This window comes from Populus euphratica, unplaced genomic scaffold (assembly GCF_000495115.2).
Source record: "Populus euphratica unplaced genomic scaffold, PopEup_1.0 scaffold607.1, whole genome shotgun sequence".
Lineage (NCBI taxonomy): Eukaryota > Viridiplantae > Streptophyta > Magnoliopsida > Malpighiales > Salicaceae > Populus > Populus euphratica.
In genome coordinates, this window is record NW_011500486.1 from 120,510 (window position 1) to 132,802 (window position 12,293).

Sequence of the window (12,293 nt, forward strand, 5' to 3'; positions counted from 1 at the left end):
ATAAGCTTGTCTTTATGTCGTATATAAAAATGTTTTTGGAAGTTATTTAGTCATGTTTCCTAAGAAGAAAAAAGAGAAAAAAAAAATTTAAGGTGAAAAATCCAAAAAAAAAATAAATTCCTTCTAACAAAGTCTGCTAACAAACTAAGGACCTTCACTATATTACAATAATACATAGTAAAATAAGGCTACATGGTGTATCTGGTGTTTTTTTGGGATAATATTTTAACCGGAGTTTAAAACATTTTAAAAATATTTTTATTTTAAATTTAATTTTTTAATATTTTTAAATTATTTTAATATATAAATATAAAAATAAATCTTAAAATATAAAAAAAATATTTTAAAATAAAAAATATTTTAAAAAATAACTATCATTTCAAATATTCTCTGCAATGCAATCCATTTGTTTTTTGTTTTTTTTTGTTTTTTTAAACCACACGACTTTAGATTTGCTGTTAATGCTAATTATGTGTGACAAAAATTGGTACAATTAGAAAATCCGAGCACAAAAGCAAGCCCAAAATAAACCAAAACAAAAAAAAAACTCAAAATATTTCAACCACGCCAGAAATTGAAGCAGCAGCGACAGCCAGAAACGACGCCGGGAACAACTTCGGTGACGGCGAGGCGGCTTCTCGAACGACGAATAATAATCTCTACCATTGCTACACTATACAGTCTACAATAATCAAAGAATGAGCAAAAGGCCAGCACCTGATCCAGTTGCAGTCCTTAGAGGCCATCGCGCCTCTGTTATGGACGCTTCTTTCCATCCTTCTAAACCTTTGCTTTTCACCGGGTAGGATTTTCACAATTTTTTTCTTAAAAAAAATTATATAATGTTTTCACTTATCTATACATGTACGTATTTATTTACAGTTCTACAGACGGAGAGTTACGGATTTGGGATACTGTACAGCATCGAACTGTATCATCTTCTCGGTATTCATTTTATTAATTAATTTTAAGCCTCTTTTTTCTAGGTATTTGATTGTTTATTTTGTATGGATTGTAGGGTGCATAGTGCGGCTCATGGGATAATATCTGTGGCTGCGAGTCCTTTGATTGGTGACAACAAAGTTATCAGGTATTTTTTTAAAATTATATTGTTCTCTTGATAATTTATTTACTTTTGAGGATTGTGTAATGTTTTATGAGGTTTTTTTGGACGTATGGTTTTGATTTTTTTTGTAGCCAGGGTAGGGATGGAACTGTAAAGTGCTGGGATATTGACAATGGTGGTTTGTCGAGGTAGCAAGCTTTTCTTTGTATTTTTTTTAATTGCCAGATGAATTATACATGGTGTGGTTTGTGATTTATCAGAGAATTTATGATTTTTTTATTTGTTTAAACCAGTTATGTGTGGCAATTAAGATTTCATTTTTAGATCTGTTTGCATGGTCCAGCAAACAAGATTCATATCATTCTTCGTTTGAAGTGGCATTTTCTAATCTCTCCTATCATTTGAGTTTTGAGCCAACTAAACATGGTTGAAGATGCATGTCAAAATGTGTTTGTTTTGGCATAGTTCAACTCTGTTTTGGAAAATTTAGTGGACTAGTCATCAGTTACGTTGAGTTACTGGAAACAACTTATTAGTTTAGGCTTTTATCTAAAATTCAAGTTAGAATGGGTAATTGTGTCTTCTATTATCCGCTTTGTTGACTTTTATTGGAAAGAAACTTGACTAACGAATTTATCTTGTGGTAGTATTTGAATAATAACATCTAGCAATACATTTGATGCCTGAGTCTATTCCCTTCTTTAAGCATTTGACCTTTCTTATCATAATGATTGAAAATATTTAACAACCACAAATGTGTATGTGTATGTGTTTAGGCATTGGTGTAAGTGGCTAGATCTTGGAAATTATACTGGCTGATTTGACCTTAGATGTCTTAATAACGATCAGCATTGAATATTATCTTAAGTGCTAATCTCAGATTTTCTTTTACTTGACAGGGAACCTTCACTAACTATCAAAACAAACGCTTACCATTTTTGCAAGCTCTCTTTAGTGAAGAAGCCTAATTCTAGTGTGAGGCAAGGTGAAGGGCCAAATTATAAACATGAAAAGGATGCTACAGAAACTGCTGATACCAATTCTCTAGGTGATGAAGGAGTAAATTATGAAGAAGATCCAGTTGAGTGCTCCAACCCCCTTGAAGGTTTGCCCAACTTTTGACTCTTAATGTTGCTACTATGTGGGATGCTGTGAGACTTGATGCCTTTTACTTATTGATATATGCTTTAATTATTATACTGTTGCAAAGTTGGCCTAAGTTGGCAACCAACTCTGATTTACTTGATGCCTTCTAACTAGAGATGAAATTCATTTTGAATGATACAGGTCTACCAATATTATAGAAACTTCTGTTAGGATTTCTGATGTAGAGAATTATTAAATGGCGAAACAGCTGCAATGTTATTTGTCATCATTTGATAAAAAAAATATGCAGAAGAGACAAAATTAGCTTTGGAATTTAAACTTTTTAGGATTTTGGTTACTAATTACCAGGATGAAGGAAAATAGTTTGTAACACATCCTGAATGTGGTACCAGATGATGTTCTTGAGAGCCAATTATTATCTACTTATTACCTAAAAGAGGACTTCTTTTCTTTAAGAAAATCAGAAATAAGAAGCAAAATTGGGGGGGTGTACTGGTTGTGTAAGTAAGTTTGAAATATAATTATACCATCCTTTGATTATGGAAAGTAGCCCACTGCTTAAAACTGTTCAGTTTTTGGATTTGTTGTTGATGGAGTCGGGCTCAAGCAATGTGTTATTTTGTGGGTGATAATGTATGGTTTAGGCTAATTCAATTGATCACTGACCACTTGTCTTTGGATCCAAATTCTCTAGCTTTCCATGGAAAACATTTTCAGTACCGCAGAAAAGATCACTCTTATTTTAAGAATTTTATGTGCAGAAGATCAGTCATTATGAAGTGACAAAGTGTTTTTAGCTTTCCCTGGAAGTGATTGCTCTAGTATAATATTTTTTATTTTATTTTCTTGGTATTGGTCTTTGTTGCTGCATAATTTCTTGTTACAAAGATTAGCAAATTGATGTGTATCAGATGTACATGCTGATGGACCAAAGTACATTGCTGTGGCAGGGGAGCAGTCTTCCGAGGTCATCATGCATACTTAGAGTGTCTTTTGCCATATAATTACTACTTTGAATCTTTGGTTGCCCAGTTGCTCATAATTTCTGTATTTCAAATATGTAAAGGTTGAGATATGGGATCTGAATACTGCAGAAAGGCTTGCACGATTACCTCAAAGCTGCATTGGTGGTTCATCTAATATTTCTACTAATAAAAGAGGTTTGTTTCTGCCAATATATGAATTTTGAAGAATGGTAATACGGCATAAATATTTGGATCTCGTTCTCCAATGTAACTTGATAATGCTGTATTGCTAATAAGATATGCAATCTAGCTTCTAAACTGAGAGAAGGATAATAGTTTAATTTATTGTTTTTGGAACAATTTTCTAAGTGGAGTGTTCTTTTTTGGAGAGTGTAGATGGTATTATAGTTTCTCAAATCAACCATCATCCAAACTTGTGTCTGTTCATATCTTTTCTTGGGTTTTATGATTGATGAAAAGGAACCTGTATTTTTAATTGGCAAGTGAGAAATACCTTATTGTTTTTACAGTTAATTTATAAGGAATTGTTTCTTGGGATTTTAAAATAGATCTTGATCATAGAGTCTCCTTTTTATGCATTGATGGCCTACCAAGGGATTATTGTTCAATTGTGATCCATTTTTATTCCAATAATAGAAATTTTATCAATGTCATCAGATGCCTTTTTATGCGTGGACAGAAAGACATTTATTATGTGTGATCATGTTGGATATGAAATTATATCAGTTCTATCACAAGTCTTAAGAGTAGGGTTGTGACCCTACATATTGATAATCACAATAGAAAAGTTAGAAAAAGAAAAGAAAATTTCATAGCAGAACTTCCAATGGTTAAATACACAATTAGATTGGATACCATCAGAATCATAGAGATTTCTGTATTATAAAGGATTACATGCCTTATTCTACATATAGACATCAACAAAGTTGTTAACAAGTGTTTATTTGCAGGAATGTGCATGGCAGTTCAAGCATTTCTACCATCAGAATCACAGGGATTTCTGTATATCTTGGTTGGGTATATAATTCTCCTTTCTCTTCTTCTTAAATCTTCACTGAGTACCTTAGTAGTTTGGCATGTTTCAAGTTTTGTAACTTACTAGAAGTCATATTGCTCTTTTTTCCTATGAATCAAAACATTAAGCAATATTCTTCCTTGTGCACACAAAATGATAATTATAAAGGTGAAATTTTGAGACTTGATGGTGTGCATCTGTGATGAAGAATTGATCTAAGGTTATCTACTGTCTTGAGTGATGATTCAGAGGATCAAGTTAATCAAAAAGCTAGGTTTTTGAAAGGATTAGGAAATAATTTTAACAGTGATAATTTTTGGAAAAGAAAATTGTGTGGAAACAAATTCACAACTGTGAATTATTCACAAGATTTGATTTTTTGAATGAATGAATAATTCTTTTGTTTTAGATTTGATTTGCATCTAATTGTAGTACAAATAAGCGTATTACTTCAGAAATCCTAGGATTTCAAATACATTTTCCCTTCATTACTGTCACCATTCCACATCAAATTAATCTCTTATCAGAGATTATGGAAACAAAACAAAACTTCCTTGATTGTCTAAAGGAATAGGTAGCTTTTAAAAGAATAAAAGAGTAGCCTGAATCCTCTAAAATCGAAGAGAAAATTGAAGTTGTTAATCAACAAATTCTACATGAAATTTGTGCTGAAGTTCCAAATGCTTTTTGGAATAGAAAACAACACATGGTTAGTCTCCCATATGAATCAGATTTTAATGGGAGAAATAACTTAACCAATGCCCCGCCATTGTTATGATTGCCAGGCACTTTCAAATCTGCCAAAAAAGAAATATAGGAATTCTTGCAAAAAAGTCTTATATGCAAAAGCCTTAGCCCATGGAGTTGGCAAGCATTTTATGTAGAAAATGTTGTAGAACTAGAAAGGGGAGTTTCATGGTAAAATAATTATATAAAATCTCTGGGCTGTTCTATTCTTCTCGAGTAGACTTGTTTTTTGAGGTACATGAATGTGAAAATAAATGTTTTATTGGTGAAAAATCATATAAAAGAACGTTATATTGGTTCCTTCAAAAAATTGAGTGCAGATTAACAATTAGTGGAGTGAGAATTCACCACTCTATATTTCTTATAACCAATTAGATTTGAATTAAATTTGTCTTCTTCAGGTCTTTAACATATAAATCATAGTGAAATGAAACTACTGATTTTTTATCTTACCTTTTGTTGGTCGTCAGTTATGAGTTCAATTTCTGTACTGTAATTGTGTTTCCTTCTCCCTGCTTGTGGCAGTTATGAGGATGGTTCCATGCTTTTGTGGGATATGAGAAATCCAGGGGCTTTTGTAAATTCTGTGAAGTTCCATACAGAGCCAGGTAGAACCTCATATCAGGAGGCCTCTCACCTTTTCCCCACTGCTAAGTTGAATATTTGCATGTTCTGTCTGCAGTTCTAAGCCTGTGCGTCGATGGGTTGTGCAGTGGGGGCATTTCAGGAGCCGCTGATGACAAAATTGCCCTATATAGTTTGGATGTTTCTGTGGTAATTTGCTTCATTCATGATTCATGAAGTTCATCTACCCGTATAATCTTGCACTTCTTGGCATGTGAAAGTTCTGCCAGTGATGGATGGGAAAAAAAGAAATTATATGACCTTTCTTTTGGTACAAGTTTGAGCAATCATGTGCTTTTAATTTTTTTCTGGATTTGCAGGTTATGACAAAATTCATTGATAATTTTTTCTGCTTTTCGTATTATTGACCATAATAGTTCAGACCAGCAATTTTCCTTTTTGGTTGACAACATATGACACCTCTGCCCCTGTCTATGTGTGCATCATTGTTTTGGTGCAGTCTGCCTCATTTCAATGTTGGCAGCTTTCCTGTTTACATTGAAAAGAGGGATGAGCTTCCTCACTTTCCTTTAAACAGCCTTTCCTCTAGTGGCATTATTATATTTATAATGGTCAGACATAGTATGAACTGGTTTTGGAGAAGAAACTTGGTTTACCACGGGTTGGTAAAACAAATGAATAGAATATGCTTTGTTTTTTATTGTAATTTCGGAACAGCTCTAGTTTCACAGCAATAAGATAAATCATGTGGTATTTGAAAAAACGATAATATTCCCTATAGGTATTGGCTATTGAATCTTGCATCCTTACTTTGACTATGTTTTGATAGGTAATATGTTCTGAGCTCAAATTGATCTCTTACAAGTCCGTAATGATCCATCATGAGTTGCTTGTGGAAGTCATAGGAAGATATATTAAAAGAAAGGATGTTACAAAATTATACAAAACCCATCAAATCTAACTCAGCAACTTCTGTCAATTGAGTTGATTATCTTTATTTTGATTTTTAGCAACTCAGAACACAAAATATATCAGTGACCAAAATTGTGATCGGTAATAATCCATGTCCAGCTTGTACAGTGCAGGGTCCTAGTTTTCTTATTCCTCATGTGTTGCCTTTGATGCCAGAGTAGGGATATATGGCTATATTAAAGAAAATTCTTTTTTTTTCTCTTTCCACAAACATTTATTCTTAATTCCAGCTGATTGATTTGCTGATTTCTGTACACATCTTAGGTGTCGTTATCTAACTTCATATTGAATTGTCCATTGTTTAATTCAGGGTTCTTGTGTGATGAAGAAAGAGATTAGCTTGGAACGACCTGGTGTATCAGGCACCTCAATTCGGCCAGATAGCAAACTTGCTGCCACTGCTGGTTGGGACCACAGGTCGGTAAACCAAATGAATAGAATATGCTTCTTTTTTGTCGTAATTTTGGGACAGCTCTAGTTTCACAGCTATAAGGTAAATCATGTAGTCTTAGGAAAAAACGATAATATTCCCTTTAGGTATTGGATATTGAATCTTGCATCTTTACTTTGACTATGTTTTGATAGGTAATATATTATGAGCTCAAATTGATCTCTTAGAAGTCCTTAAAGATCCATCGTGAGTTGCTTGTGGAAGTCATAGGAAGATATATTCAAACAAAGGATGTTCATCGATAGATTTAAAATATTGGAATACAAAATTATACAAAACTCATTAAACCTAACTCAGAAACTTCTGTCAATCAAGTTGATTATATTTATTTTGATTTTTAGCAACTCAGAACACAAAATATATCATCAACTTGCACTAATATGATAACATATCTGTGACCAAAATTATGATTGGTAATAATACATATACCAGCTTGAATGGTTGATTATATTTATTTTGATTTTTAGCAACTCAGAACACAAAATATATCATCAACTTGCACTAATATGATAACATATCTGTGACCAAAATTATGATTGGTAATAATACATATACCAGCTTGATTGGTGTGGGGTCCTAGTTTTCTTATTTGTCATGTGTTGCCTTTGATGCCAGAGTCAGGATATATAACTATCGCAAAGGAAATGCTTTGGCTATACTGAAGTATCACCATGCTACGGTATTTAAATCCAATTTCCTAGTAGCAACAATGTTGCATTTTTTTTTTTCCAGTAATGATTATGTAATCCAGGGCTTGGCACCCCTTTTACTCATTTTTTATTTCAATGTGAGAATGGAATCTTTGGTCATCACTCTCTTTTTATCTCGTTCAATTTCACTTCCATACTTGCATGCATGTGTGATCATGCTTATTAGATGTTTCTCGTGTCTTGACTTGCTTTGTAGAGTTGCTGAACTTCCTGTTAGTTACTCTTTAGCTGAACACTCCCATATATGGAAGCTTTCTCTCTCAAAAATATATGGAAGCTCTCTCTCAAAAATAAATCTACTTTTGCTTGGAACTTTGTCCATATGACAGTGTGCCATCTTTTTAACAGTGACCAAAGCTAACAAGGGAATGCATCATTGATGAAAACACCTTGAAGCTTTCAACGGATAGGAGCCTAAATTGATAGAAAAATCTCTTCTTAGAATCAACTTAACAATGCCCAGTATCCTATCCTCAAGACATATATGTCCATTTGGAGAAAATAACACCCAAGGGACCACAATGTACTTTATCTATAGATTGTTCTTTTCATGCTCAACCAAACTAAGCAATCACTGGATGCCTCATTCACAGGACTTCATCTAATTGCTAAATATTGTCTGATTGAAGAAGAAAAAATATATCGAACTCTTAGAACAGGTCACCCCTGTTTTGTTGCATGGCATATTATGTTCTATCATATTTTCAGCAGCATAGTAGAGGGCTTTCTTTAGGAATAGCAGGGAAAATAGGAAAGAGATTTTTGTGCGCCATGATATATAATGAATTTGATCCCTCTATTTTTCACCAAGATGTCAACTTTTCAAGAAACCTTCTTAGAGTTTTAACTTGATTTTGGGTAATGTTTGGTCCTCTCTCTAATGGTTTACTCTGGCAGAACTTCTTACTGCTGTTACATCTATGAAAGTATACATAATACATTTATTGCAGTGCAATGCAGTTACATATTCAACCGATTGCAAGTTAATGGCTTCTGCTTCAGAAGACACAACAATTGCTTTGTGGGAACTGTATCCTCCCCAAACTTGAGACAACATGGTATTTATGTATGCTAATCCAACATGGACCCATAGTTACAAGTTTTCTCAAGTAGGGGTATGGCGTTGTTCTTCTCAATTTCTGTTCATGCTGTGGAAAACATTGAAAGATTGTCCTTTTATCTTCAATTTTTTTGTTATTCTTGTAGAGATGAAGAATCTATTGCCTGTTGCATGTCTCCATCTATGGCGGTTATAGAGAATTGTACGGTAAACAAGCATTTGAAGTTTCTTATGGGCTGAAAACAACTTAATTTGGCACTATCTCCATTGTGGAATGCTGTTGCTATTTACTTCAGGATGTGAAAATGTGTCAAAGCGGCATTAATAGCATTCCTAGGTGAAAACCCCGAGATCATGAGTTTTTGTCCATCACCAAATGCATAGTTTGATCTCATACCAGAAGACCCAATGAACTTGCCCCTTGCAAAGAATTAAAGCAACAATCTTAATATATTCACTGTTTTTTCACTTCTTAATCATCATTACTACAATTTTCATGATTTTTTTTAATTATTATGGTTTATTTGCATATTGGAAACTATAATTTTCTCGGAATTACAAGGTTTGCCGTGGAGTTGGTGAGCAGGGATTGGTGTAATGAATTCATTATATTAGATAGCTCCTTTGTTGTAAATTGAATGTCATGCTCCAGCTAATAAACTATAATTCATTATTTACACATTTCTTTTCTAATAATTGAGTGATGCTATATATGTGATTGTTTATTTTTGCATTACAATATGCTTTTTAAATTGATTTTTGCCTGAAAAAATATTAAATTGATGCTTGCTTAGGTGTTTTTAGATGATTTTGAGGGCGATGATATAAATAAAAAAAAATTGGTGTATTTTTAATTAAAAATATTTTTAAAAACAACTTAAATTCTCATTTTATTACACTTTTTTTTTCTAATAATTGTATCTTAAAGAAAAGCAAGGCCATTGGAATGATTTTGGCCAGAAAGATGTCTTTGTTTTGATTTGGATTTTTTTTTCCTTTCGATTATAATACTTAAATTATTCGGTGTTCAGATAAGGAATCCCTCTATTAGAATTATATCACCATCCATGGCGAGCTATCACAAATTCATCCATGTAAATCTTTAGATCTAACCATTAGTAGGTTTCCTGGTCCAAACATGATTCATGTACTAATTTTATTTTATTTTATTTTATTTTATTTTTTAAAAACCAGTATAAATCAAAATGCTTTGATAACTCAAAGAGTTCTGTATATGCTTTAGCCAATAATCTTGGATAAGAAAAGGTTAAGTAATACCAATATAAAAGAAAGGCAAAATCGTCATATTATTATTTAGCCAATAACATGAAAGTGAAACTTTGGCGGGACGTTCCACAAAATACTTAGATATCCCTTTCCATCATTAATTTGTCCTGGTCACAATTCCTTCTTACAATAATTAGTTGAGACACAAGCAATCTCTCGCAACTTGAAGCATATAAGCCGGCACTCAAAATATTCGTCGGGATAAAATTAATTTATAATAAGAAGATATTGAAGACGTGCACAATCCTTTACAATATATATCCTTGATATATAAGAAGGTGTCTGGTACTGCAAGCCTTGCATCACAGATAGAAACCTCAAAATATTCTTCAGGACGCACAATTGCCATGAATTCTCCAAGATTTTTATCACAATGGCTTCTGCTAAGCTTTTTATTTCTCCTAAGCACCACCGTGTCTGCCCAGCGGTTAAGCATTCCAATCCTCTAAGACAGACGCTTTCAGAAAGGTCCAAGGAAATGGCATCCACCTCCGGCTTAGAAGATTTTAAGAAATTTTATTATAACCAAACCCTTGACCACTTCAACTTCATGCCTGAAAGCTACACCACTTTTCAACAAAAATATGTGATCAATTTTAAGTATTGGGGCGGTTTTTGGGCGTTTCATTCTCTATAAAATCACTATTCACCCTTTTACGAATCATATCCACTGTTGCAGTGAATTTTTTTTTAAAATTTTAATTTGATTTTCTAACTTTTTATTTGCTTGAGCCAAAATTAACACTTAATTACATGTTTTTTTTTAAGAGAATTGAATTAAAAAATAAAAAACTGAAATGAAAAATAAAAATAACATAAGTGTTATGTTCAAATTAGTTTGTGAAGTATATTTTAGTCCAACTTTTTTTTTGCTATAAGGTGATTATTCCCTTTAAATTTTTTTTTAAATATTTTGATAACAAACTTTATTTTTTTATTTTTCAGTTCTTTTTTTTTATGGTAAAAGAGAGAGAAAAGTCGTTAAATTCAAGTTAAAAAAAAGTTTTTTATTGGTGACGATTCTAACCAACTTAACATTTTTAAATTGGTGTTAATGAGTTCCACCAAATATAAAGAGTCTTATAATGATTATTTTAAACTTCAATTTAGCTTAAAAAACTATATTTATATCAAGGATGCGATAATTTTTCTCAGTTTAGTTTAGTAGTTTGAATCTCTTTTTAGGTTTAATAGGTTGATTGGTTAGTTTTTTGGTGTTCTAAAAGTGTTTTGGTGATTGAAATAGATTGGAAAACAGGATTTTTGACCAGGAAACTGTAGGGTTGATTTTCCAACCACCGGTAACTAGAATCTAGGCTAGCAAATGACATGTCTTCTACTATAATCGGTGACATCTTGTTTGTCTATTTTTTTCAAAACAAGATAAGGGCAGCTCTTAAATTTTTTTTTTAAAAAAATAGTAGGCTTAGGTGTGCGAGTCAAAATTTTAAAAAAAATAGTAGGCTTAGGTGTGCGAGTCTAGGTTTTTTTTTTTCATTTAATATCTTTTTTAAATATTTTTTTTGTTTTTTAATTAATATCCCTACTATATTATTTTTTTATTTTGTTTAATAACAATTATTTTTTTTTATTATATTCATGGAGTTAGTATGATATATATATATATATTAAGAAATTGACACCCAATAAACATTCTTAACTTATCTGAAAGATATATATTTTTCAGATGTTTAATGGGTGTATATATATCTTTCAGATAAGTTAAAAATGATTATTGGGTGTCAATTATTTGATGGAGCTTCTTCCGGAAGTGATGCTCCAAGTAGAATATATGCTGGTCTTGATGCTTTTCTTGGAAGCTACTATTCGGGATATGAATTTGATTTTCAAAAAGGTTTGGTAGAGCATCGGCGGGCAAACTCCAAAAATAAAATAAGAAAAATGTTTGGATGTACTTTATTTTGTTCTTAATAAAATTTATTACATGCAGTTTGACTGAAGGGCCACCTTAAGATAATAATTCCTTATCTATTTAATTTCTTTTCAAGCATGGAATGCGACAACCAACGAACAGTCTATTTAATATGGTTAAATTTTAAAAAGTTGGTATATAATTCCTTTATCTGTTTGATGGATTGATTTCTTTTATTTAGGCACCAAGTGATTACATAAAACTGCACAGGAAGAGGTATGGATGGAGCACAAGCACAAAAAGAAGGCGACTGCATTCCACATATACTTTGAGAGAGTATAGAAGTTGTTTTTTGTTTTTATATTTTTTATTTTTTTTTAAATTTATATTTTTTAATACCGGTGTTCTTTTTTTTTTTTTTTGGTGGTCAGATA

General features: G+C 32.2%; 1 protein-coding gene across 3 annotated transcripts; it reads left to right on the top strand.

Moving 5' to 3' along the window:
• The first annotated feature begins 477 nt into the window (after positions 1-477).
• On the top strand, positions 478-9,376 carry EMB2757 (Transducin/WD40 repeat-like superfamily protein). Of its 3 annotated transcripts, XM_011011724.1 has the most exons (14): positions 481-802; positions 883-945; positions 1,019-1,090; positions 1,198-1,254; positions 1,966-2,171; positions 3,085-3,140; positions 3,240-3,333; positions 4,110-4,176; positions 5,447-5,529; positions 5,604-5,695; positions 6,789-6,895; positions 7,545-7,608; positions 8,590-8,754; positions 8,846-9,376. In XM_011011724.1, exons 1-13 carry the CDS (start codon positions 699-701, stop codon positions 8,686-8,688), a joined length of 1,164 nt encoding a protein of 387 aa, XP_011010026.1. In that variant the 5' UTR covers positions 481-698; the 3' UTR covers positions 8,689-8,754; positions 8,846-9,376. The 3 variants fall into 3 exon arrangements, with proteins under 3 accessions (XP_011010027.1, XP_011010028.1, XP_011010026.1); XM_011011725.1 differs by lacking the exon at positions 8,846-9,376 and having other exon boundaries at positions 478-802; positions 8,600-8,719; XM_011011726.1 differs by lacking the exons at positions 7,545-7,608; positions 8,846-9,376 and having other exon boundaries at positions 478-802; positions 8,590-8,719.
• Positions 9,377-12,293: the final 2,917 nt, after the last annotated feature.

Excerpts from the sequence above, each read along its gene's own strand:
- EMB2757 (XM_011011724.1), top strand. The coding sequence starts at position 699 with ATGAGCAAAAGGCCAGCACCTGATCCAGTTGCAGTCCTTAGAGGCCAT. Across the intron at positions 803-882 it reads AAACCTTTGCTTTTCACCGG|TTCTACAGACGGAGAGTTAC; the intron begins GTAGGATTTTCA and ends ATTTATTTACAG. Across the intron at positions 1,091-1,197 it reads GGTGACAACAAAGTTATCAG|CCAGGGTAGGGATGGAACTG; the intron begins GTATTTTTTTAA and ends TTTTTTTTGTAG.